This window comes from Cyprinus carpio, chromosome A15 (genome assembly GCF_018340385.1).
Source record: "Cyprinus carpio isolate SPL01 chromosome A15, ASM1834038v1, whole genome shotgun sequence".
In the NCBI taxonomy this organism is placed as follows: domain Eukaryota; kingdom Metazoa; phylum Chordata; class Actinopteri; order Cypriniformes; family Cyprinidae; genus Cyprinus; species Cyprinus carpio.
The window spans coordinates 17541302-17568782 of record NC_056586.1 but is presented as its reverse complement, the minus strand read 5'-3'; the positions used below and the strand labels follow the sequence as shown (position 1 = coordinate 17568782).

The window sequence follows — 27481 nt, the reverse complement described above, 5'->3', positions numbered from 1 at the left end:
CAGATAAGAAGTTGTCACGCCAAACAATTTTTCCTGTCCTGTTAGCCGTTATATAGTGCTTGTAGCGCTCGCTGATCTTCAATTGCAAAAGTTTTTTTTTTTTTTTGTCTAATAAATTTTACAATTGTTAGCTCTCCATTGTACTGTAATGTTGAATGGCTAGTCAATGGTTAAATATTTTAGGGGAAAAAAACATCAGTAGAAACATCAGTAAAAACATTTCCTAGAAACATCAGTAGTGTTGGTATCAGTGATACCTGCCTTTAGTCATAAAAAATTTATTAAAAATTAATTTTAAGATTGAATGTGAAATTATTGCAATATACAAGTACAGGCTATTTAAAAACTTTAATGCTAGGTAGAATTAATCTTGATCAATTTTAGAACAAATGTACAATTAATTAGTTAATTTTTTAAATCGATTGATAGCACTATACAAAAAACATTTTACACTATTTATAATATGTATTCAAAATATTCAAAATACTTTTTATCATGTTTGAAAATATTTTTGCCATATGGGGGCGAAAACTGTCATTCCCTTAGGTTTTCATGAAGAAATAATCCATCAATGCTTTGGTGAAAGATGTATGAGGCAAGAAACCTCCAGTGAAACAATACCAATCACACTTTTCTATCTCTCTTTCTAGCTCTACTTGGTGGAGCAACATGTTTGGAGGCGGGAACCAGAACCACTAGAGACACGCCCACTTCTTCCACAGCCAACAGGTTAAGAGGGAGGAGGAGAGGAAAGGACAAGCATTGCTTCATCCCAGCCTTAATATTTCTCACAAGAGTTATTGCAGTGAAGTACAAATGGACAAGACTGTACTCGTCAGAGGAACTTCAATCATCCTACTCATGCAGAAGCCCTGTACCCAACCCCCAAGCAGCCCTGCTTTTTCCAGGTCTGGTCTGGAAGAACAGCACAGCGGCACTGCTTAGGGCCAGCTGGATCTCCCATTGCTTTCACACACAGCAGCTGGGTTGGCAACGCTATGGCTTTAAGTCTCCTCCTCTGAGATCTTAGAATACCCACAATGCCTTATAAGGGCAGGTTATGCTTCTGAGCATGGGACAGGGGGTTCCCACAAGGCTTCCTGTCTCTATCCAATGCTGAGTGGATGGAGGATGGAACAGTGATGACACTGCCATCTCCTCCCGCTTTCGTTCTCTCTTTGGCCTCCAAAAAGCTGTTTTCAGGGCAACTGTACCATTCAATAAAAATTAACAAAAAGATTTAGGAGTTATTAGATTATAATATTATCTAATTGTAAACCTAAGATAAATAAGCATTAAATATCCAACACAATCCAATATGATAAGTGAAAAAAAAAAAATCTCTAATATCAGCTTGTAATCAATTTGGTACCAAAATATTGTGTATGCCTAATATAGTGTGCTCTAACGCTGGATATGTGTTAAGATATGATCTGAGATTTTTTTTTCCTATATATTTTTTCCTCTGATAAGTCAAGGCAGTTGAGCGGTCAATTAGAGATGCTGATATTTAATTTTCAACACCACATCCACTGGAAATGGCTTGCATAACAATCCTTGAGGATGCTGCCAGAACACAGATGACAGACCTTCCTGTTTTCATTGTTTTCCACTTCTTCACAGGTCCATGATCGGCAACAGTCAGACTGTTTCTAGCAAAACACAAAGATCAGTTGGAGATCAGTTGAGTCCGACGGCCTACAGTCGCTTCTCTCAACTCAAACTGTCCCACCCGAAGAAACGTGTTTTAAACAAAAAGTCATTTTAAGGACCCTCTATGTATCGGGTTAATTTGAGCATTTAGTAATGAGACTATATCAAAATCTAAGGAGAAACCCGAGCTATAGGATGAAGCAAACAGTTTGGAATCCTATTGTGAAATCTTTTGCTCCCTAAGGAAAACACTGAATAGACAAGACGGCCTATTACAACATCCTATTACAACATCGCACGAAGCTATGACTGAGCATGACAACATCAGTTCTTTATCCTGCATGGCTCAAATGCAAGTCATGGGGTGAGGTTAACACATAACATATCTGTGCGCATAAACACACCGTTCAGGCGCAGACCATTTGGCACGATGGCCAGCTGCTGACCAGACAAGACAGTTTCATGCACAGAGTCGCCACACCCCTTCATTCCACACATTACAGCCATAATTATGAAATACCAGCAGTTCCCCTGGGAAGGGCAAAAGGACAAACAACCTTAGGCCAGTGTTAATGTTGACCCATTGGGAGTGTATACAGACATACTCATAATAGGGATGGGCATTTTAGTCATTTAGTCTAAGTACTCAGGCATCAAATAGACCCCTATTTAGCATCTTGTTCACAGTTTATGATTAGTTGTTTTTGAAAGAAGTCTCTGCATTTCTTTGGTCAAAAATACAAAAAAAGTAATATTATGAAATATTATTAGAAATGATGAAAACAGTTGTGCTGCCTAATATTTTTGTGTAAACTTTTACACGATTCTCTGATGAACAGAAAGTTTAAAAGACCAACATTAATTCGTAATTAAATGTTTTTACTGTCACTTTTGATTAATTGAATGGATCATTGTTGAAAAAAGTATTAATTTCACAAATATTACTGACCCTAAACTTTTGAACAGTAGTGTATATCAATTCAAAAGTTTAAACATGGTTAAATGTGTCTAAAATAATTTCTAAATGTATCTAAGGACAACTGCTGAACAATCTTATGTCCTCAATATCTATGACAGCAAATCAAATTCTAATGACATCACACATCCATTCTTTTCCAATTAAGGAATATATACATTATAAGACCCTTGAGCTTACAGTTACAACTCCATGTCTTACATAGTAAATCATTTGTTTTGTTTTTTAACCGAGTCACTCCACGTCTGGAAACAACTGCAACGTCTGGGAAATGAGGTGCTTTAATGAGGTGTAGAAGGCATGCTGATGCTGAACACTCTGAAACATGCCAGGACTGGGTTTCACACACTATACTATCACCAACATCAACACACGATTAAATTCCTAAACATGCTCCCCTATAATAGGGTGCAAGAGCCTATGAACTGTCTCTCTTCTAACTCTGTATGTAAAACTAGCATGACTGACTGTACATACCAACTCAATGTTTTTTTTTTCTCAAGGTGCGTCGCATTTTGTACACTTTTGCAGTAGTATGTTTTGCAAGAAAATTAGTGATATCACATCACACCTCTGAAACATCATTTAATTCAACCATAAAACAGCACCTGCATCAATGTAGTTTAAACTGTTTAATTTGAAACAACACAACACTATGACAGAGTACAGTTAAGTGCACTATATAGTGACAAATTTACATTTGTGTCAAGACAAATTCATTGATTGCTTTACAAACATTGTTTTGGATCAATCATTGATTTTCCAACCACCACCACTATGGAGACAATATAGTCGTCATAAATGGGCTACATCTCTGTAACGCTCAGGCACAATATGCATATTTCTGTGGTCTGGGTGCAAGGCCACACCTGGCCTGGATTGCATGACTTATCTTCATGCAGGAGAGAGCCCGGTTAAAGGTTAACCCTCACAGATCTCAATATGATTGTGAGAAGGGAAGATACCTCAAAGTTTTCACTTCAAAAGACCATTACTGAACTCTAAGACTTGATTTCTTCTGAGCGGTAAACAGAAGTCAGACATAAGCATGTGAAGGATGGTACCATGAACAAGATAACACCGAATTGCTTTCGTTCCCGTGCTTCAAGTGCATCATGATTCTGCCTACGTTGTGTAAGGGTCACAAGGTCATCGTGTTCGGGAAGGAACTAGAGCAGGGTGCCTGACTTGTTCATGCCTGTGGAGCGTGTGTGCTGGAACACAATGGATGCAAACAGGCATGAACAACCCAATGTAAAATAACATGGGGTTATGGTGAAAAGATGCAATTACCGCTGAAATTTCATCTCACAGTGCACCTCTGTAAAAAGGAATGTAATGACAGTGTGTTTTAATAATCCCTCAACTCCAGCCACAGTGTTTGCCCTTGTCAAACGTGGCAGACCGTAAGCCTGAGTGAAAGGATTCCAGATAGATTACAGAATATCTCACACCATCAGGTTAATCAGAAGTCTGTGTATGCGTGTCACTAAGCAAAGCGAAAATTTTAAGCTGCCAAACCACACAGCCAGCAAAAGAGTAATATGAGTGGGTAAGCACATCTGCAGTCTCAAATGACAGTCATTCCACTCAATTTATGAAAATAAGAGAAAATGTTTGACTGACTTTCTGCTAAGCAAATATGCCTCATTTTTCTTGATAGTTTAGACATCCATTTAAGCCTCAAAAGTAACATGGTGCTTCAGAGTTTTAAAGTACGTCTGTACGTGAATATGGTAATCATTTATTATCTTGATACACAGTGGCCACTTGCAAAGTATTTGGACACTTTTCATGTATAATTCATATGTATTATTTAAAAAAAATATAAAAACAAGTACCATTAATTAATTTTTTTTTTAATTGACTTTTCAGTCAATACATTTCACAGAATAAAGTTTAGGTTTTACAACATTAAGGAACAGATATATTGTTCAAAATTAAGACAAAACAGCCTTGGACACTTTCCGGTTGTCAAACTTTGCGAAGACCAAAAATATATATTAAAAGTGGATCAGAAAAGTGAAGCTAAAAAAGCATCAGAAATCATTCTAATATGATGATTTGCTGCTCAAGAAACTGTATTATTATATTGTTTAAGGCTAAAAATGGAAGTGATACTTAATATTTGTGAAAACCATTAAACATATTTTTCAGGATTCATTATTAAATAAAAATATCAACATAAAAGCATTTATTTGAAACTTTTTATCAAATAATGCTGAATAAAAGTATTAATAAAAAACAAAAAAATTCTGACCCTAAACGTTTAAGAGTCTAAATACTTTCTGTGTCCACTGTACAGTAAAGTACCTGAGCCATAGTACAGTCATAGTACTTTTTAATGACCATTATAAATAAGAATCTTGAAACGCCATTCAAATGAACCATCCAGTAAAGTTTTAGAGCTGTAGATAAAAGGCTTTGGTCTGGCCTTTGCAGTTTTTCCCTGATATGGAGCAAAGCGGAGTCCAAGGGCAGGGCCCTCAATGGGAAATTTCAAGTGGAAGAGCCACAGCTAAATTAAGAAAAACTGCAGATCCTACAAGCTCATGACTCACCACAGGGCATCAAGACATATAACAAATGCACAGTCTCTTTCTTACTCTGTGTTACTTCCCTCCAGCTCCATCCAGTTCTCACACTAAAACTAGATTAAAACCTGCTTGGCTGTTCATACTGTAAACAAATAAGCTATCAAGGCTACTGCCACTCTTACTCTGATCCTCTCTATGCAAACATTTCAAACCACAGCTACACGATGAATGCTTTTATCTACTGAAGAAAGAGACTGCAATGATGAGCAAAAGACTATATGTTAAAAGCCAACATCAAAGGCGTTTGCAACCCAGTAATGTGAAGTTTCTAAAACAGGGTATTCAATGCGTACAAAAAGCAGTGTGGGACTTGAAGAGCTTGAGTATTTTGATGAAAGATTACAAAGACAAAATTAATCGTTCACCAGCAACATGCATTACAAAGTCAACAGGGTTAAGTTCATATGAATAGTCTGCTGAACTTAACTTCAGTTTAATGCAGGGTAGAGACTCGTATATGTGGTTGGTTAACCCTGAGAACTTCCTGTTCTGAGTGGTTCAGACACAGGTGTATCCCCTTTTGAGATCTCTCTGGGACACGTTGACAGCTGGCTGGTTGAGAGACCAGCAATGAGGACAGGGCTGGGTTTGCACAGTCCTCCCGCTCTTAACCAAATATTCCTCCGCAATCTCACCATCATCATAAACACGGTGAACAGAGAGTAAGTGAAAGATAAAGAAACAGACTAAACAAGAAGTCTCAACAGTCGATACAGCAAATATTTTTTGTCTAACACAAAGTCAGACTGTTTCCTTGCATGATGGAAAAGTGGGATACACACGGCACACTTATATTGCTCACTGCTGACAGATGTAGAAACTTAATTGTCTTGGGACAGCTGGAAAATGGCTCAAGTACAAAGTCTCCCGGCCTCTGACCAAAAACCAGAATCCCTCTGCTCCGAAAATATGCTCTATCCCAAAGTGTTTCCCTTTGACACAGACGACACTGCAAAACCCTGAGTTAAAGGAACAGGTCACACAAAAATTAAAATGTACCTAAAATGTACTCAGAACAGATTTGGAGAAATTTAGCATTACATCACTTGGTATGGATCCTTTGCAGTGAATGGGTGCTGTTAGAACGAGCATTCAAACAGCTGATTAAAAACATCACAATAATCAACAAACAATCCACAAAACTCCGGTCCATCAGTTAATGTCTTGTGAAATGAAAAGCTGCGCATTTGTAAGAAAAAAAATCCATCATTAAAGCATTTTAACTTCAGACATTCGCTTCTGGCCATTAAATGTCCATAATCCATAATAACGCTTTCTCAAGTGCAAGAGGTTCATTGCCTGTTGTCCTCTCACATCAAAATCCACCAACATATTTGTTTAGAACTATTTTTGCTTGTAAACAGTGTTTAATCTTTGCATATCACTTGTGGATTATTGTGATGCTTTATCAGACCTCATTTTGACGGCACCCATTCACTGCAGAAGATCCACAGGCGAGCAAGAGATGTACTGCGAAGATGTAATTTCTCCAAAACTGTTCTGATAAAGAGACAAACTCATCTACAGCTTCGATGGCCTGATGGATTAATTTTTGGGGGGGAGGAACTATAAATATAATCAGTATTGCAGGGATGTCTGCCATTGCAAAACTACCATTCTAAATGAAAAACACACTGTTGTTTTCCAAGAATCGTATGACAACTCTGTTCTTGAAAAATGCATAGCACAAATACCTTAAGCATGACTGTTAGAGCATTATTCATCCGTTTATAGAAGCCTAAACAACTGTCAGCTTCTAATTGTTGTCAATTATACTTGTCACACCATCCATGCAGTGTTGCACAATAGATCTCCAACTGTAAGTAATCCATTTCATTTGACAGGCGCATCTTCGTTAGGTATTGCAACATATGGAAAAAGGAATGATACACAAGGGGGGATGTGAGTGAGGACACTTGAGGACATGACCCGCCAACGACCTTAAGATGTCATCAGCGCTGTGCTGCTCAACTGGGAGCACAGGTGAAAGAAACATCCTCTTATATTCACCCTGACAGTGTAGTAAAAATAACACATTCAACAATTTTACAAGCTTGGCCTCTGAGCGTGATGCTGATAGTATATTCCCAGTGGAATGTCTAATGTAATTGGGTTGAGGGAGATTAGTTTGGAATGACAGATAATTAACAGCTGTCTCCTTTGACTCCCCTTGTCATTCCACCCTGGAAAAAATGTGGTCTGAAGCCGCCCGAATCACTCCCTAACAAAAGGAGCTCAACGCACGCCCATAGTTTTGCACTTTTAAGCTTTGGAGAGGGGGTTTGTTTGTATAACCCTCATGCATTTGAATCAAGATCTGAACAGGTCAGGGTAGTATTTTCATAATGGAGTAAAGTAACAGGGAAGACGGCAGATGCTGTGTATCTAACCCTAGTAAGCTGCCACGTGCCTATGACGCCCTAAAATGCTGTCTATTAAGGAACTCCCAAACTTATGAGCAAAGTGTTGGAAAGTCTGAACTTTTTCCGCGAATCAGTTCTTTCCGAAAGGTTGTTAAAAAACTGATTATTTTACGTTATGACGTAATCACATGGTCACGTTTATTATCATTAATCATTTAATACGAGTGATTATTTATTGTAACTTTATGCGTTCCGGATTATTATTTTTTTATATTCCTGTTTTATTTCGACTATCCATCGTTTATTCCTCGGTTCAAATGCTCTTACCATCATCGTTTATCGGCTCATTAGCTCAGTGCGGTTTTGTGCTTCAACAAATTTATGAAAATATCCGACTAGTTCATCAACCGGACATCTCAAATATTCAAGAAACCAATCATAACGAAACATTATCTTGACGATCCGCACACTGACACTCACATACGCACGTCAGGATTCAAAACTCAAACGTCATGAAGCGTTAACTGACTTTGATTCTGTTTCTAACTGAAATGAATGGCGTCAGGCACTTACCTTGATTAAAGCACGCCGATTTAAATCCTTCAACGACCAAAAGCTGCGGCCGCTCTGTAATACTGCATAAGAGAAACCCAGCGGTGATGGGAAACTTGTTCTCAAACTTGAGCTGTAATCTGGACCCTTCCCTCCTGTGTGAATCCCATCGACGATAATATTTAACGTTACGTTACCTCAGTGGGACACTGAAAAGTCGCTTTTACAGTTGCTTAGATCACTGAAGAACATGTAGTAAAAATGACTGCTGGAGATTTATGTGTTTAAAAAAACAGATTGTCATGCTCTAGTTTAAGGTGAGTACTATGCCATGAAACATGCACTCAGAAATGGTCTGAAGCAAATGTTACCACCCGGCAGCCGCCCTCTCTCTCTCTCTCTCTCTCTCTTACACTCACACTCACACTCGCTCTCTCTCTTACACACTCTCTCTCTCTCTCTTTCTCACTAGAGCCGCTGTACCAGGAAGTTCCCGAGCAATCCCACGACTAATAACATCACAAATATTTCTTGAACTTACACTTTTTTACAATAAAAATATGACATTTTAATGAATATTTACAGTGCGTTTTGATTAAGACTAGCCTATTTAATTCATTAGATTCATTTTTATATTTAAAAGCAGAAATAACAGCACAGCTTACTTTCCTCACATAGCCTACGTAAGCATACGTGCTTATTCAGAACAAATAGACACTTTTGCATGTGTAAGTTTAGTTTAAAATAACTATATTTTGACAAATATATCAATCTTGCGGTGTGATGACTAGCATGTGGCATTTGAGATAAGGTAGGCGTTACTCGAAAGCACGCTGGCGTTGATCGCCCTCTATTGACAATTCAGAAGAGCCATCAGACTGTCTTTCAAGGGGTCCTCGATCTTTTTCAATGGCCCCCTGGTGTATAGACTGTAGTGTTATTTTAGAATCATTGAGATACTATTTCTATGAGATTGTGAGACTATACTATACTATACTATATATATATATATATATATATATATATATATATATATATATATATATATATATATATATATATATATATATATACTATAGATACTATATATATTATTTAAAAAAAATATATTTTCAATTTTCATTTCAATTTTAGTTAAAGTTTTAGTAATTTCCCTGTGTTTTGTCATTTTATTAGTTTTTCTTAAATGTCCATATAGTTTTTTCACAATTTTTTTATTCAGTTTTAGTTTTAGTTATTTTAGTATCAAGCTAAAATGAAAATGAGAAATGTTGGCTTGGCAGCTATAGCTGAAATAAGCACCCAGGACCCAGTTTGTACAACCTGTTGCCCTCTGGAGGTACAGGTCCCTTCAGGCCAGGACCACCAGAGTGGCCAACAGCCACTATCCCCAGGCAGTCAGGCTGCTGAATAAACACTGTTCCCCTCTCCCCTCTCCATCCACTTAATTTGTGTCTATTATGCACCATTCTGCAACAATTTGCATTAACTGTGAACTGGACTTTGCATTGCTGCAGCATACACAACAATACACATATTTCTGGTTACTACTGTTTCTCTACCCTATACACTGTATTCCTTACCAATGTCATATTGTCCTGTTGACATACTCTGCTATGGTTGATAATGTTGGACCTTATTATGTCACTGTTTACATTACTACACATTTGCACTTATGAAATTGCACTATTGATTGATGCTCTAATGTAATCTCATTGTTCTACAGCAATGACAGTAAATTATTATTATTATTATCACTTAAAGTAATGATTTCTTAATACTTTTAGTTTTAGTTAACTATAATAATCTGGATTAAGAAGCAGGTGTTACATACTGTATGGCCTATAAATCTGGTCTGTAATAACAGTGCATGATAGGACTATGTGTTATGATCCCTATAATAACACAACATATAACTGCACTTACATTAATGTTTTACTGCATTTTATCAAGATTGCTAAGCCATTGAAATAATCATCATTAATATGCGGAGTCATATACTTAAACATTTTAATTTTATTTAATGCATTTTGATGATTGAGGGCAATACAATATTTAACTAAAATTTAACTTTATTTATTTATTTATTTGCTACAAAAAAAAAAATGAATTTGAGCTTTAGCAATAATTAGCAAACTCCTTGCAATACTGATACTGACCCCTTAGGAGCCGAAGACCCGCTGTTGAAGGCCCCTAATGTAATACAATGACAAGCAAATGAATCAGTAAACTTTAAACGTACTAAAAATATTTTTGATTTAATACAAAGATTTAACTGTCATTATTATGATCAAATCAACCATTACTTCAGCTTTTATTTGACTGGACCAAATTTTATTATGTTATTAAGTAGCCAACGTGACTCACATAATCACAGCCATTCATTCTGAGCATCTCTTTTTCAGTCCACACACACTGTGATGCATGCCTTGTGAAAGGAAAGCTGTGTCTAAACATTTTGCTGTTTGAATGAACACTGCTGAAACGAAATTCCCCACATGTCAAGGTGACCTCATGCCTGATAATCCATGTGAAGTGCAGTGTCATGCAGTAGCCAGAGGGTGGAGTGATCGATTCTGTCCTTGTGCTCTTCAACGTTCAGACCACCAAACCCCAAACCAACATTAAGCACATTAAGCACCGGCTGAATGGAGAGGAAAGATTGTATCCTGTTGACAAGGCAATGTCAGACCGACAGGCTTTACTAAAGGGTGTGTCCATGTCTCCTGTCACCGGTCGGGTGGAAATAGGCATTATAGTTATTGTTCCTGCTTTTATCAGTTATATAATAATAGTACAGCCTTTTCAGTTTTCATCCCAAAACTTTCTTATTAATGTACCTTCCTGGCTTTTTTCATCTCAAACTCACTCATACTCAAACACGCCCAGCAAGGGTAACATGACCTTGCAAGAAAGTCAAGAAAAGTATGCTGTTCCAAAATTTCATGTGTCATTCCCTCATCCAAGTAGTATTCTATTCAAACAGCTAATAAATAGACACTAAATTCAAGTAGTTCTCAAACTAGAAAAGCTTCGCAAAAAATGTGCAAAACAGATTTTTATCCGCTAGATTCCAGCATTTCACTAGACTAAATGAACCATGAAGAAAGTTCTTTAAACAGAACAAACCAAGTCACAGAGAACAGTTTTTCAAATAAATAATAAGAAAAAAGAGTGCATATTAGAGTTAAAGGGTATGAGCTCTTTTCCTTCTTGCCAACCAGACTAGTAACATTTATGACATCAATAAGAAACATTCAAAATCCTGTCAGAGTTAATAGTAATTTTCCTTGCACACAACGCAGATTTTAGCATACACCCACATTCCTTGGACTGTATTATTATTCAATGGAGCAATCCAGACCTGTTTCTCAAAATCATTATATTGTCAATGGAAAAGCCTCTCACAGATACAAAATATTGATTGTATATTCCATATCAAAAGCCGTTTATGTACTACTACTGCTTTCTATGATTTCTAATTCAGTTCTGAGTTGGCTATCAGTGTATCAAGTATTGTAAAAAACAAAACTGCAGTTTGGTATTCATTCAAAAGGTTAATCATATCCTAAACCATAATCAACACACACATATTCATTATACTATCACTTGCAATGGTTGCTTTTATTATAAACAGGCATATGCCGACAATCAAGATACAGCATGGAAAATTCTAATGAGCCTCGGTTTCAGGGCATGCAAATTTATGGCATGCTTTGTTGAGCCTAAAATATCCTGACAGCTATCACAATAAGTAATTTGTTAAGAAATTGTTGGGTGCAGTTGTGTTTATTTAGTTATGCAAATTAGTTTTTAATCCTTTTCTAAAACAGCAATTCGTTTAGCTGAAGCTTTTATCAAAAGTGACTTACCTTAGTGCAGCTTTGGCAGTTAAACTCTCCATTATTCCCTGGAGGCAGTATGATTTCTCCCGTGGGTATCAGCTGGATTCTCAGCTCCATCATGTTGTGTCCCTTTGACTGTGTATGAGTGTCCTTCCTCACTAGCAGTCACTCTGTGTGAGGGGTGCTTCAACCCTCACTTGTGCCTCTGCTCTTTTGGATACAGGAGAAAGAGGGACGATATTCATAAACAAGGATGCAAACAGAGAAAGATGAAGTAAATCAGGTTGTTTAGTGCTGTAGAATTTACCTGTTGCCAAATAGAGAGTCAATGCAAGTTGTTATAGATGTGTAAAGGGTGTCTGAGGCTCGTCCCACAGCTAGATATGCACTATAATTTAAGGTTCCTGACGCTGAGCTGCTTTGAGTGCTGAGAGTCTGCCGTCAGGGTTTCCTCTAGGTTTCAGCATCCTGTCCTCGACATTCCCGGGGTAAACACAGGAGGAACCCACTCCATTTCCCCAGTACACACTTGAATCAGATACAGATTACTGGCAAATGCTTCTAGAAAGAGTAATTTCCTTTTGTATTATGATGATGGCAAATTCAAGGAAATAACATGGGGGGGGGGGGGGGGGGTTATGGGTTGGATGTAACATATTTATTTTTCCATTACATTCATAAATAATTCATTCTAATTATAATAATTAATTCTTAATTCTAAAACCATGTGCTAACGTTAGGAGGATGTTTGGTGTTTGCTGGGGAGTTTCTCTTAAGAATAAATCTGTTTACAAAATAACAATTGAGTGCTTTTAAATATATGATTCCCAGAAAATGTGATTGTCAGTTTTGAATGTGTCTGTAAAATATAACTGCTTGTAGTGGAAATGACAGAGACACACATCCTCTGACCTGTGACATTAGTTGAGACATTCATGATTCTGGGCATCAACAGGAAAGAGTGCCCTTGGCATCCCAGAGCACAGTATGATCTAAATTTGGGTAAAGACACAGATCTCCATCAGCATAGCATAAAGTGAGTTACATAAACGTGAATAATGAAGGTTTTATATGATGACTGTTTAATGACTTTAGTTGTCTTGCTTGCATATTGCATGCTGTGATCACTAAAAACAACAGATGGTCAGCATAAGAGCAAAGAGAAATGACTAACTGAATAAAAGATCTCCACCAAAAGCAGATGAACCGCAGCTGGTTTAGACCACGGGACTCTGAATACTGGAGTAATGATAACCTGTTTAAAAAAGAGGGAAATCATGGAATCATTTGAGGTGTGGTAGGTGAAAATGGATAACTATGGTTGTATTGACATGGTAAACAGTACTACAAGAGTTATGTAAAAGGCCATTTAGAATAGCTCTCTCGAATGTTACTGGCAACAACTAGGCTATTTTAGAGGAAAAGGAAGCATCACATATTTCAGTGGCATCCTATTTCCTCTGTCTTACTTTTTGAAGTCTCTGCAGTATTTTTTGTCAAAGGTTTTAGTTTTTCTTGTGACATGTAAATCGGAACAATAAAACTCATAGGCTACATCTTTTCCCATTCCTTTAAAATGTGGTCATGGTATTGCTTGATTTGCAGAGAGATTGGAACATATCTGTTTTGGGTCTGTGCTATTTCTGCTTCTTCTTCTTATTATTATTATTAAATATGTATTCATTTATTTGCATGCAGCAGATTATGTTTTAGTCTGATTGACTAGATGGTTGTTTATATAAATATATGAAACTGCACCACCTGCTGGGCGCATTATGTTATGTTAAATCACACTTTAGTAACGATTTAAACATTAAAAAAAGAATAAGTGACAAGTAAAAAAATAAAAATAAAAAAAATTATATAAAATGTATAGTAGAGATCAAGTTTAGAGAACAACCTACAATTTCCTAAATTTCAAAGTCCCCATGGAAGAGACTAGAAGACTGGACCAAGATCACACCAGAAACTAGTGATGTCCTGCTGCCGCAGATGTGCTGGAGTCACTCAAAGCAGGGGCTTCTACAATTCCTACTACATTCTGACAGCTGTAACCCTCCAAAACTTAGTTGTAATCATCTTTCGTGCTACAGTGGCTACTGCTATCTAATTTTGAGCACTGTGTTTCCCACAAAATAAAGGTTTTTGTTGAAATGCCTTTTATGTGATGTAAATTTTTAAAATTAGTTGTTACTCTCTTATAATACATTTAAAAACATCAACACAAATTCAATCTATTTTACCAATTTAGAACTAAAAATTAACTACAGCACTAAACAGCCTGATTTACTGTTTTTATCTCGTCTCTGTTTATGAATATAGTCTATCTTTCTCCTGTATTTTATTCGCTATTTATTCAATGAAATAGTTATGGAACAATATAAAACAGAACAGAATTGAATAAAACGAGTTTGAAAAGTACAGATATTTTTTTTATATATCCGGTGTCACATCCGGAAGTTTTTCCCTACGTATTTTCTTACGTTCGGTGTCGTAAAAGTCACAATTTCCTTTGAGGCAGAGTCCTCTAGATACGTAAAACGTATTCGTGGATCGCAAGCCCGTACGCACAACGTGCACGGTTCGCCATTCCGCCGAGCACATTCGCACAAACGCAGCACACAACTACATTTACTAGCGAGGAACTGCTTTTAATAGAGTAAGTTATATTTCTTCTTTGCGTGCACGTGGAGCTTTTTATTTGCCTATTTTAAATAAGCATACGTTTTTTTCTTGGTAATGCCCGTTTGCTTGTTGTGTAATATGTAACGTTAGTAAGCTAAGCTAACATGCTAATTCCTGCTTTATTGAAACCAAAAAAAACGGTTGCATATATCCATATCATAAATGTGTGAATACATTTTAATTTGACCTGCAGAATATGTAAAAGTGTACCTGTTACTTAATGCTTATATTGTGTCTTTATCGAATAACAGTGGCTTGCTAGTTTCGGTACGATATGAAAACAATTCTGGCGCGAGACCCACGTTAGTCGTTGAAGTTCATTGTTGTGGTTGAGATATTTTATTTATAACCGTTTGCTCAAATATTTGTATTTAATTTCGGATTTCCTTTCATTGCCAACAAATTTGATTTTTATTACTTCTCACTTAGTCTGCCACATTGTTGCGGTTCTTTGAATGAATTCGTATTGCAGTGTTATGTTCTGTTATCTTCACCGTGTTTCAGTAACGTTACTCATGCTTTGCAGTTTGATCTCATGTTTTGTGCTTTACTGTTTTCTCTGCAGTACACGCTGCCATGGCAGCTGCATTCCCCTACAGAGGTGTTCCTGGAACAATGCCTCCAGGTGTTCCTCCACCACCTCCTGCTGTTGCTCCAGTACCAGATTACATGACTGAGGAGAAACTGCAAGAGAAAGGTACGCTCACCTTGCTTTATCACATCCACTGGTTGTGCTTTGTGTGCTCTGAATGTTTACACACATGATTTGCTTTTGTTTGGGTAACCTCGCTGTTGTAGCTCGGAAATGGCAGCAGCTTCAGGCCAAACGCTACTCGGAGAAGAGGAAATTTGGCTTTGTGGATGCTCAGAAAGAGGACATGCCCCCTGAGCATGTGCGCAAAATCATCAGGGATCATGGGGACATGACGAACAGGAAATTTCGTCATGACAAGAGGGTCTACCTTGGGTAAGAACATTTGTGTTATTGACTAGGTAACTGATATTTATATATGTTCATTATTAATGGTTTATCTTGCTTTTTGTCTGCAGGGCCCTGAAATATATGCCTCATGCAGTGCTCAAACTGCTGGAGAACATGCCCATGCCCTGGGAGCAAATCAGAGATGTTCCTGTGCTCTACCACATTACAGGCGCCATTTCCTTTGTAAACGAAATCCCGTGGGTGATTGAGCCGGTGTACATTGCTCAGTGGGGGTAGGTGACGGTGTTCAATGGCATGACTTTTCAGAGCAGAGACTGAAAAGATGTGATGCTGCTTTGAAAGCACCAGATTTGTTTGTAGGGCTGCAGTTTTGCAGAAAATTTGTTTTATATATCTGTATGGCTGTAATTACAGAAAACGTTCTTTTTTTTTTACTAGCACAATGTGGATCATGATGCGTCGTGAGAAGCGAGACAGACGGCACTTCAAGCGCATGCGTTTCCCCCCGTTTGATGATGAAGAGCCTCCGTTGGATTATGCGGACAACATCCTAGATGTTGAGCCTCTGGAGGCAATCCAGATGGAGCTGGACCCTGAGGAGGACTCCTCGGTTGCAGAATGGCTTTATGAGCATCAACCTCTGAAAGACACCACAAAGTAAGTGTCGGTGACAGTTGTTAAAATGTATGGTTTCTTGTTTCTTTTGTTCATGGTTTATCTTTTCTTTCCACAGATATGTGAATGGGACCACATACAGGCGCTGGCAATTCACATTACCAATGATGTCCACTCTGTATCGATTGGCTAATCAGTTGCTGACAGACTTGGTTGATGGAAACTACTTCTACTTGTTTGACTTGAAGGCTTTCTTCACCTCTAAAGCGTTAAACATGGCCATTCCAGGGGGACCCAAATTTGAGCCACTTGTCAGAGACATTAACCTCCAGTACGTACTGTTCTGTAGCATAATTGACCATTACTTTTTATTCTCTCCAGAAGTCTAACTTGGTTTATTTTCAGGGATGAAGACTGGAATGAGTTCAATGACATCAACAAGATCATCATCAGACAACCAATCAGGACAGAATACAAAATTGCATTCCCTTACTTGTACAACAACCTGCCACATCATGTGCATCTCACCTGGTATGAATGCCTACAGTTTTATCATTCTATACAAATTACTATACAAAGTACAAATTACTTATTGCTGAACCAATGGTACGTGATTGTTCATGCAGGTACCACACACCAAATGTGGTATTCATCAAGACTGAGGATCCTGATTTGCCCGCCTTCTACTTTGACCCTCTGATCAACCCCATCTCCCATAGGCACTCTGTCAAGGTCAGAAGTTAAACTTTTAAAAAAATTTTTTTTTTTTATTAAACTCTACTTCTAAATATCCTGATTTCTTCTCACACTAATTGCACGCTTCTGTTTTCTCCATAGAGCCAAGAGCCACTGCCAGATGATGATGAGGAGTTTGAACTGCCTGAGTATGTAGAGCCTTTACTGAAAGAGACACCTCTCTACACTGACAACACAGCTAATGGAATTGCGCTGTTGTGGGCGCCTCGTCCATTTAATCTCCGCTCAGGAAGAACCAGACGGGCCATTGATGTGCCTCTCATCAAAAACTGGTTTGTATTGAACGATATACTGTATTTGCACGCTGAAAGGGGCCGTTCTCCAACACATTTTAACATTTATAAATGTAAACATGCACTAGAAGAATGTCTTTGACCACTGCGCTCACATCTTGCATTTTTTGCAGCATGTCACACACAACTTGGCAATCTAAAAACATGGCACTCAAATTAAAAGTAAAACTTTTAAAAACTCTAGCGCCCCCACCCCTTCAGTTCGGTGCCCTGCATCTCAGATTTTTAAATACAGTGTTCTGTGTGAATGACTCCTAAACCATATAGGGTTTAAGTATTAAGAGATCATACAAGAAGATTATAATTTCTTAATAGAGGCTTTTGTTTGTTAAAACACCTTCAGGTATCGTGAGCACTGTCCTGCAGGCCAGCCTGTGAAGGTGCGTGTGTCTTACCAGAAGCTCCTGAAGTACTACGTGCTGAATGCACTAAAACACAGACCACCTAAGGCACAGAAAAAGAGGTGAGAATGCTATTTCAGAGCTTTTTCCATTGAAAAGTGTTGACGCATTTAATGATGATTGTATGTTCCTTTTATCTTCCGTAGATACCTGTTCCGCTCTTTCAAAGCCACCAAATTCTTCCAGTCCACAAAGCTGGATTGGGTAGAAGTTGGTCTCCAGGTGTGCCGGCAGGGTTACAACATGCTGAACCTGCTGATTCACAGAAAGAACCTCAACTACCTTCACTTGGACTACAATTTCAACTTGAAGCCTGTGAAAACCCTCACCACAAAGGAACGTAAGAAGTCCAGATTCGGCAACGCGTTCCACTTGTGCCGTGAGGTTCTGCGTTTGAGCAAGCTTGTGGTGGACAGTCATGTGCAGTACAGGCTTGGAAATGTTGACGCTTTCCAGGTATAATATAAAATAATGAATACAGTTTCTATGTAGTTAATTGTTATCATTGTTTCATTACTGAGTCTTTTGTCTACCTTGTAGCTGGCAGATGGACTGCAGTACATCTTCGCCCATGTCGGTCAGTTGACTGGCATGTACCGCTACAAGTACAAGCTCATGAGGCAGATTAGGATGTGCAAGGACCTGAAGCATCTCATCTACTACCGCTTCAACACGGTGAGCAACACTCAATTCAACCAAATACACCATTTTGTAGAATACATAGTTTTTCTGTGATTGTGTTCAAATCGGTGCTATGCCTTACATCTGAAGTGACCTGTTTTTATAGGGTCCAGTTGGAAAAGGACCAGGGTGTGGCTTCTGGGCTTCAGGGTGGAGAGTCTGGCTGTTCTTCATGAGAGGCATCACACCTCTTCTGGAGCGGTGGCTTGGGAATCTTCTGGCCAGGCAGTTTGAGGGTAAAATGAGCTTTTGTTCATATGCAAAAAGCATGTAGAAGATGTAGTAACATTTTAAAGGATAACAAGTACTAATTCATTGTGTGATGCTATTTAGGTCGACACTCCAAGGGTGTTGCAAAGACTGTGACCAAACAGCGTGTGGAATCTCACTTCGATCTGGAGCTGAGAGCTGCTGTGATGCATGACATCCTGGATATGATGCCTGAGGGTATCAAGCAGAACAAGGCCAGAACCATCTTGCAGCATCTCAGTGAGTCATGGAGATGCTGGAAGGCCAACATCCCTTGGAAGGTAAATTTTTGTTAAGTTTTTTTGCTGCCCATCAACGTATGTGATGACGTTTGGAAGTTTATCATTAAGGGATTTTCATTACTTATTTTTTTCAGGTTCCTGGGCTTCCAACACCCATTGAGAACATGATTCTCCGCTACGTGAAGGCCAAAGCTGACTGGTGGACCAACACAGCCCACTATAACCGTGAAAGAATCAGAAGAGGAGCCACTGTGGATAAGACTGTGTGCAAGAAGAATCTGGGACGTCTCACTCGACTCTATCTAAAGGCGGAGCAGGAGAGACAGCACAATTACCTGAAGGTACATTTCTTGGGTAACATAAAATGTCTTTAAACAGGATGTTGTTATTGATAAAGAACACATTAAAGAGAGAGATGTGTTTTTGTCTTATAGGATGGGCCTTACATCACAGCTGAGGAGGCTGTGGCCATCTACACCACCACAGTGCACTGGCTGGAGAGTCGTCGTTTCTCTCCGATCCCCTTCCCTCCTCTGTCTTACAAACATGACACTAAGCTGCTCATCCTGGCTTTGGAGAGACTCAAGGAGGCTTACAGGTCAGGCCAGTCCCATAAAACCTGATTGGATGCACTGGCTTTTAGATGTTTACATCTTTTCTGACTTTGTTTTTCCTTTATCTAGTGTGAAGTCAAGGCTGAACCAGTCACAGCGTGAGGAGTTAGGTCTGATTGAGCAGGCCTATGACAACCCTCATGAGGCTCTGTCAAGAATCAAACGTCACCTCCTCACTCAGAGAGCCTTCAAAGAGGTTTGCACACATTCATTTCAGCACACTTTATATAACCACAAGAGTTGTCTTAGCCCATTACTGCTCCTAGCTTGCATCTAAAGTGGTTCTTTTTCTCTCTAGGTGGGCATTGAATTCATGGACCTTTACAGTCACTTGGTGCCGGTTTATGATGTTGAACCTCTGGAAAAGATCACTGATGCATACCTGGATCAGTACCTCTGGTATGAGGCAGACAAGCGCAGGCTTTTTCCACCCTGGATCAAACCAGCAGACACCGAGCCACCTCCACTGCTGGTGTACAAATGGTGCCAAGGTGAGAGAGTGATTCTAGAGATCTTGACATAATACTCTGGATAAATAGGGGTTGGATAAAAGATGAGTAAAATTTCATTGTTTAATATTATTAATTATGTCTTCTAGGAATCAACAACCTGCAGGATGTTTGGGAGACGGCAGAGGGCGAATGCAACGTCATGCTGGAATCTCGCTATGAGAAGATGTACGAGAAGATCGACTTGACGCTGCTGAACAGGCTTCTGCGTCTCATTGTTGATCACAACATTGCCGATTACATGACGGCTAAAAACAACGTGGTCATTAACTATAAGGTCTGTTTATTGTGCATGTAATACAGTCTGAAAAATTAATATTTCTCTCTCAGTGCTTTTGAGAAGTTATATTAGAAATTTCCTTTTACTGCTGTTTGATTTTAGATATCTGTATTCTTTCTTAACAGGACATGAACCACACAAACTCGTACGGCATCATCCGCGGCCTGCAGTTTGCTTCTTTCATCGTGCAGTACTATGGGTTGGTAATGGACCTGCTGGTGCTGGGTCTGCACAGAGCCAGTGAGATGGCTGGACCTCCTCAGATGCCCAATGACTTTCTCAGCTTCCAGGACACGGTCACTGAGAGTGCCCATCCTATACGCCTTTACTGCAGATACATAGACCGCATTCACATCTTCTTCAGGTTAGTAGTGCAGATGAAAGAAGTCTCCCATCTCCTGTTGTGCAGTTGAGTTTTTTTGTTTTTTTTGTTTTTGTTTTTAAACTTGTGATTTTGCTGTGTGTAGGTTCTCTGCTGATGAGGCGAGAGATCTGATCCAGAGGTACTTGACTGAGCACCCAGACCCCAACAATGAGAACATTGTGGGCTACAACAATAAGAAATGCTGGCCAAGAGATGCTAGGATGAGACTGATGAAACATGATGTAAACTTGTAAGTGCTCTAGACTTTTGTTCTCATGAACCACTTATTAAATAATAGAAAAATGCACATGGTATGACTCGTTTCCTTATAATCACACAAGGGCCGTGCTGTGTTCTGGGACATCAAGAATCGCCTGCCTCGTTCTGTGACCACAGTTCAGTGGGAGAACAGCTTTGTGTCTGTGTACAGCAAGGACAACCCCAACCTACTTTTCAACATGTGTGGCTTTGAGTGTCGCATCCTGCCCAAGTGCCGCACTAGTTATGAGGAGTTTACGCACAAAGATGGTGTGTGGAATTTGCAGAATGAGGTAAGCAGAATTGCAAACTATCGATTAAATATAACTGTTGGCACGTCAAAAAGGATGGTGGCTAATAGTGTTAATTTTTAGGTAACAAAGGAAAGGACAGCACAGTGTTTCCTGCGTGTAGATGATGAGTCAATGCAGAGGTTCCACAACAGAGTGCGACAGATTCTGATGGCTTCTGGGTCCACCACCTTCACCAAGGTATGCGCTCTGAACCTTAACATTGAAACACCCATAGCACACTTATATTTCCCATTTTACACATGGTTTCACATGATGTTGATCTTCTCAGATTGTGAACAAGTGGAACACTGCTCTGATTGGTCTGATGACATACTTCCGTGAAGCCGTGGTCAACACCCAAGAGCTTTTGGACCTGCTGGTGAAGTGTGAGAATAAGATCCAAACCCGTATCAAGATTGGGTTAAACTCCAAAATGCCTAGTCGTTTCCCTCCTGTGGTGTTTTATACCCCTAAGGAGTTGGGTGGACTGGGAATGCTTTCCATGGGACACGTACTGATTCCACAGTCTGACCTTAGGTAAGTCATTTGCAGTTTTCATTAAGGTTTCTTTTATTAGCAGCCTCATTAAAATGAATATGCATCCATGGATGCAGGCGATTGATTTAAAGTTCTTCTGTGTTTGTTCAGGTGGTCCAAACAGACTGATGTGGGCATCACTCATTTCCGTTCCGGTATGAGCCATGAGGAGGATCAGCTGATTCCTAATCTGTACCGCTACATCCAGCCATGGGAGAGCGAGTTCATTGACTCCCAGAGGGTTTGGGCAGAATACGCCCTCAAACGTCAGGAAGCCATTGCTCAGAACAGGTACTGTCCTCTTAACCAAACCCAATTCTTGATTGTTGATGGGTTCATTCTTATTAATGAGTTTTATACTGTTCAGACGTTTGACACTGGAGGATCTGGAGGACTCCTGGGACAGAGGTATTCCACGTATCAACACACTCTTCCAGAAGGACAGACACACTCTGGCTTATGACAAGGGTTGGAGAGTCAGAACAGACTTTAAGCAGTACCAGGTAAAAGTCTTTCCTTCTGGTAAACATGACTTGCATTTTTGAAAGCAGTGCCAGACATCAGATTTATTATTATTATTATTATTTTTTTAAATAAAGGTTTTTGTTTTTTCAGGTGTTGAAGCAAAATCCTTTCTGGTGGACTCACCAAAGGCATGATGGGAAATTGTGGAATTTAAACAACTACCGTACTGACATGATCCAGGCACTTGGAGGGGTGGAAGGCATTCTTGAGCACACGCTCTTCAAGGGAACCTACTTCCCCACCTGGGAGGGTCTCTTCTGGTAAGACATTTTTTGTTGTCATACATTCAGTATAGTTAACGTTATTTTTGACAATGTTTTTTAGACTCATTCGCTCAACGTTTTTAACTCTTATAGGGAGAAGGCCAGTGGTTTCGAAGAGTCCATGAAATGGAAGAAACTCACCAATGCTCAGAGATCTGGTCTGAACCAGATTCCTAATCGACGATTCACCTTGTGGTGGTCTCCTACAATCAACAGAGCCAATGTATGTCTATGAAAAGCCATTGCATTTAGACAGCATTTTCCCCACCCTTCTTTTCTTGAGACTCACTCATTCTCTTGACGTTTTTGTAGGTATACGTGGGTTTCCAGGTGCAGTTGGACCTCACTGGAATCTTCATGCATGGTAAAATCCCAACTCTCAAGATCTCTCTGATCCAGATCTTCAGAGCTCACTTGTGGCAGAAGATTCATGAGAGCGTTGTCATGGATCTCTGTCAGGTAAAGAGATATGCTTTCTTTAAATGGGTCAGGATATTATGCGGTGTATATTACTCATGCTTATTTAACAGGACTGTTCAATACAAACTGTTTGTGTGGTTTCATACTTAAGACTGAACTGTTACTAACAATTGGCTTATTCAGAAGCATGCCATCAGTAAACTTTTGTTTGCCCTGTGTAGGTGTTTGACCAAGAGCTGGATGCTTTGGAGATCGAGACAGTCCAGAAAGAGACAATCCATCCCAGGAAGTCTTACAAGATGAATTCCTCCTGTGCTGATATTCTGTTGTTTGCCTCCTACAAGTGGAACGTCTCTCGCCCCTCGCTTCTAGCAGACTCCAAGTATGTGTGATTTGAAATGAATGACTCCATTGACATCAAAAAAATCAGGAGGAAAAATTAAAACATTTCACACACAATACTCGCATGTAAAAACCACACTAAAGCCCTACAGTCCTGTTGTATGGTATGGTAAATGTCTGATTCGTTCTATAGGGATGTTATGGACAGCACCACCACACAGAAGTACTGGATTGACATTCAGCTCAGATGGGGTGATTACGACTCCCATGACATTGAGCGATATGCCAGGGCCAAGTTCTTGGATTACACCACTGACAACATGAGTATTTACCCATCACCCACTGGAGTCCTGATTGCCATTGATCTGGCATACAACCTTCACAGGTCAGTATTTTATAGCATATTGTGTAGGGGATTTAAATCAAAAAGTCAAGTTCAAGTTTGTTACACATACCAAAACCGCGATAGAGCATCAAGCATTTATGATTTGCTTGTTTTTCTCTCTACAGTGCTTATGGTAACTGGTTCCCTGGAGGCAAGCCCCTGATCCAGCAGGCCATGGCGAAGATAATGAAGGCCAACCCAGCTCTGTATGTGCTGAGAGAGCGAATCCGCAAGGGTCTGCAACTCTACTCTTCAGAGCCCACTGAGCCTTACCTGTCTTCCCAGAACTACGGAGAGCTGTTCTCCAACCAGATCATCTGGTTTGTGGATGACACCAATGTGTATAGAGTCACCATCCACAAGGTAAGTTAATTTAACATCATGAAGATGTCCCTTTTGGTATTTATATTGTTTTCTATAGATTGTGTGCCAAATATTTTAATCTTTAATTTCCCATTTTAGACCTTTGAAGGAAACTTGACCACAAAACCAATCAACGGAGCCATTTTCATTTTCAACCCCAGAACTGGACAGCTTTTCCTGAAGATCATTCACACATCTGTATGGGCAGGGCAAAAGCGTCTTGGGCAGGTAAGTCTGTCACTCTGTGCTCTGTATTTTGTTTCCATGATGTTGCTGTGGTCTGCACAAAGCAGTCACTCTTGGCTCTGTTTGCTTGGTTATACATTCTGCATTTGTGTTTTTGTAGCTGGCTAAGTGGAAAACTGCTGAAGAAGTGGCTGCCCTGATCCGATCGCTGCCTGTTGAAGAGCAGCCCAAGCAGATTATTGTGACCAGGAAGGGCATGTTGGATCCTCTTGAGGTTAGAAACACCCATTAAAACTGTTAAAGGCAAAGTAGCTGTGTTACAGGACTGGTAAGTCATTGAATATGTTAACTTTTAAGCTAACAGCTGTCTGTTTTCCTCAGGTGCACTTGCTGGACTTCCCCAACATTGTAATCAAGGGCTCTGAACTCCAGCTGCCTTTCCAGGCCTGTCTGAAAGTGGAGAAGTTTGGAGACCTCATTCTGAAGGCCACAGAGCCTCAGATGGTCCTGTTTAATCTGTATGATGACTGGCTGAAGACCATCTCCTCTTACACTGTAAATCCAGCTCTTATACTTTAATTTTGACCAAACTGAAATCATGAGTAGCTTCTGAGGGATACATTACTAAGATGTCTAAAACTAGTGTTTTTGTTGCCTAGGCATTCTCTCGTTTGATCTTAATCCTGAGAGCACTTCATGTCAACAATGACCGTGCCAAAGTTATCCTGAAGCCTGACAAGACCACAATCACTGAGCCCCACCACATCTGGCCCACTTTGACCGATGAGGAGTGGATCAAAGTGGAGGTGCAGCTCAAAGATCTCATCCTGGCTGACTATGGCAAGAAGAACAAGTGAGTACTAGATAATGAATGCTGACTTCTGAGTGCATACTACAGAAAATGTGTATGGATGTGAAATGGTCCACTTTTCAGATATTGATTTTGTTTACTTCTCTACAGTGTGAATGTGGCATCTTTGACCCAGTCTGAAATCAGGGACATCATCCTGGGTATGGAGATCTCTGCTCCATCCCAGCAGAGACAGCAGATCGCTGAGATTGAGAAACAGACCAAAGAGCAGTCTCAGCTAACAGCCACACAAACTCGTACTGTCAACAAACACGGAGATGAGATCATCACCTCCACCACCAGCAACTACGAGACGCAGACCTTCTCTTCCAAAACGGAATGGAGAGTTAGGTGTGGAAAGTTTTCCATGTCACTCTTGTATTTAGTTGTTAAAACACAGCTAGACTTTGTTTTTAAACTTTTTTTTTTCCTGATCTCACAGGGCGATCTCTGCTGCCAACTTGCACTTACGTACTAATCACATCTACGTGTCATCAGATGACATCAAAGAAACTGGCTACACTTACATCCTGCCCAAAAACGTTCTGAAGAAGTTCATTTGCATCTCAGATCTGCGTGCTCAGGTTAGATTGACCGATTGTACTTTTTAACATGTTTTCTCTTGTGAATCTTCTTCCTCTGCTTCATTAGTGGTATTCTAAACCTGAATTTAGTTCGCATCTGTTTTTTTTTCCCTGTAGATTGCAGGTTATCTGTATGGAACCAGCCCTCCAGATAACCCTCAGGTAAAGGAAATCCGCTGCATTGTGATGGTGCCACAGTGGGGTACACATCAGACCGTTCACCTGCCCAACCAGCTGCCACAACATGAGTACTTGAAGGTAAGCATTTTACACGCATACATATGTATATAGTTTGGTGTTATCAGAAACTGTCTTCCCAGCCATATCAAACCGTTTGAATGCCTCTTGAATTTCATAGGAAATGGAGCCTCTTGGATGGATCCATACACAGCCCAATGAATCGCCCCAGCTCTCTCCTCAGGATGTAACCACCCATGCAAAGGTCATGGCTGACAACCCATCCTGGGATGGCGAGAAGACTATCATTATTACTTGCAGGTACAGTTATAGCACACTAATGCACTGTGGCTGTACTCTCAAAATCCCAGAGTGTAATGATTGGCCAGTGTCATGTATTCAAAGTGGCATTTGTGGGTTTTAAACATTTAGTTTTTATTATCTAGTTTCACCCCTGGTTCCTGCACGCTGACGGCCTACAAGCTGACTCCCAGTGGATATGAGTGGGGTCGGCAAAACACAGATAAGGGAAACAACCCCAAAGGTTACTTGCCCTCTCACTATGAAAGAGTCCAAATGCTTTTGTCTGACCGTTTCCTTGGCTTCTTCATGGTGCCTGGCCAAGTCTCCTGGAACTACAACTTCATGGGTGAGCATAGCCTTAAAATTATAAATTAAGTGATTTTTGTAGATCACCATTTGTAAGTTGCAAATACATCATTCTGCTCTTCTAACTCCTCCCTTTTCACTCTAGGTGTTCGCCATGATCCCAACATGAAGTATGACCTACAGTTGGCCAATCCGAAAGAGTTCTACCATGAAGTTCACAGGCCATCTCACTTCCTCAACTTCGCTTCTCTGCAGGAGGGTGAAATCTACAATGCTGACCGTGAAGATATGTATGCATAATAGTACAAACAGTGACTATATAAATTAAATACACCCTACAGGCTAAAACAGTGTTTTTGTAATGTTTTGTCACCAAGACTCACTTATACTGTTTGCAGTAATGTAAATGCTTAGAAACTCAAAGCATGTCATCTGTTTATTGCTTTATCATAGTTGCGTGGCATTGAGTTGATTATGCACATTGCTGAAAGCACATTTTGTGCTTGCTTTCTGAATGAATTCTCATCTGAAAATATCTGTACCCTTTTTCGTAATTGTTTGTAGTACATTGTTTTTTATAAATCAAGAACAATTTGTCTGTACCCTTTAGCTATGTTGTGCATCTGTTATGTATGCTGGGTTTGAATAAAGATTACCGCTTTTATAATAATTTGAGCTTGATCTCGTCACTTCTGTTTTTTTTCATGGCTTAAAATAGTTAGTGTCCACTGAAGGAACATTAGCTGTTCTTTCTAAAGAGCAAGGGCACTGTATGCCTTCAGAGCAAACCAATCTGCATGCATATGTTACAGTGCACTGAGCAGTTAAGCCCTGAACATATGATATGGCAAGTTGTTTTAACATTTATTATTTAAAGATATTTTATCTATTTGGATAAGTCAATACAATGGCAGTACACTGTGACTAATGCTTAAAAACAGTGTCAGCAAAAATAATTTTTGGTTTTGGTCAAAAGCTATCTTTACTCTGACTTTACTCTCCTGTGTGTTTGTAGCTTAAAGGTGTTTTAAGAGCCATAAATGCACTGCCACTGATGTCAGAGAACAAAGT

At 39.5% G+C, this 27481-nt stretch overlaps 2 protein-coding genes across 5 annotated transcripts in view; one reads left to right on the top strand and one right to left on the bottom strand.

Annotated features, from left to right (window-relative positions):
- LOC109088485 (unconventional myosin-Ic-like) overlaps nucleotides 1–12431 on the bottom strand; it is a 39110-nt gene extending 26679 nt beyond the window's left edge. The window contains exons 1-2 of one of the 4 annotated variants that reach the window (XM_042771267.1): nucleotides 12294–12431; nucleotides 12014–12196 (exon numbers count right to left, since the gene is read on the bottom strand). In XM_042771267.1, the coding sequence (XP_042627201.1) occupies nucleotides 12014–12106 (93 nt within the window). In that variant the 5' untranslated portion in view covers nucleotides 12107–12196; nucleotides 12294–12431. Of the gene's footprint in view, nucleotides 1–8162; nucleotides 8570–12013; nucleotides 12197–12293 lie in introns of those variants that run through there. The other 3 variants (XM_042771266.1, XM_042771270.1, XM_042771269.1) reach the window with 3 other exon arrangements.
- Nucleotides 12432–14487: 2056 nt separating this feature from the next.
- On the top strand, nucleotides 14488–27080 carry LOC109088506 (pre-mRNA-processing-splicing factor 8). The gene is made up of 42 exons (XM_042771265.1): nucleotides 14488–14645; nucleotides 15237–15368; nucleotides 15470–15638; nucleotides 15722–15886; nucleotides 16053–16271; nucleotides 16348–16560; nucleotides 16635–16760; nucleotides 16856–16961; nucleotides 17067–17257; nucleotides 17622–17741; nucleotides 17826–18135; nucleotides 18220–18354; nucleotides 18467–18596; nucleotides 18694–18890; nucleotides 18986–19192; nucleotides 19286–19449; nucleotides 19535–19661; nucleotides 19764–19956; nucleotides 20064–20251; nucleotides 20380–20618; nucleotides 20722–20868; nucleotides 20959–21169; nucleotides 21251–21367; nucleotides 21459–21706; nucleotides 21818–21997; nucleotides 22074–22209; nucleotides 22322–22491; nucleotides 22588–22717; nucleotides 22807–22953; nucleotides 23136–23296; nucleotides 23450–23641; nucleotides 23767–24004; nucleotides 24104–24232; nucleotides 24351–24464; nucleotides 24572–24745; nucleotides 24850–25043; nucleotides 25152–25391; nucleotides 25483–25624; nucleotides 25742–25882; nucleotides 25983–26122; nucleotides 26248–26450; nucleotides 26556–27080. The coding sequence occupies exons 2-42, from the start codon at nucleotides 15248–15250 to the stop codon at nucleotides 26708–26710; spliced, it is 7029 nt and encodes a 2342-aa protein (XP_042627199.1). The 5' UTR covers nucleotides 14488–14645; nucleotides 15237–15247; the 3' UTR covers nucleotides 26711–27080.
- Nucleotides 27081–27481: the final 401 nt, after the last annotated feature.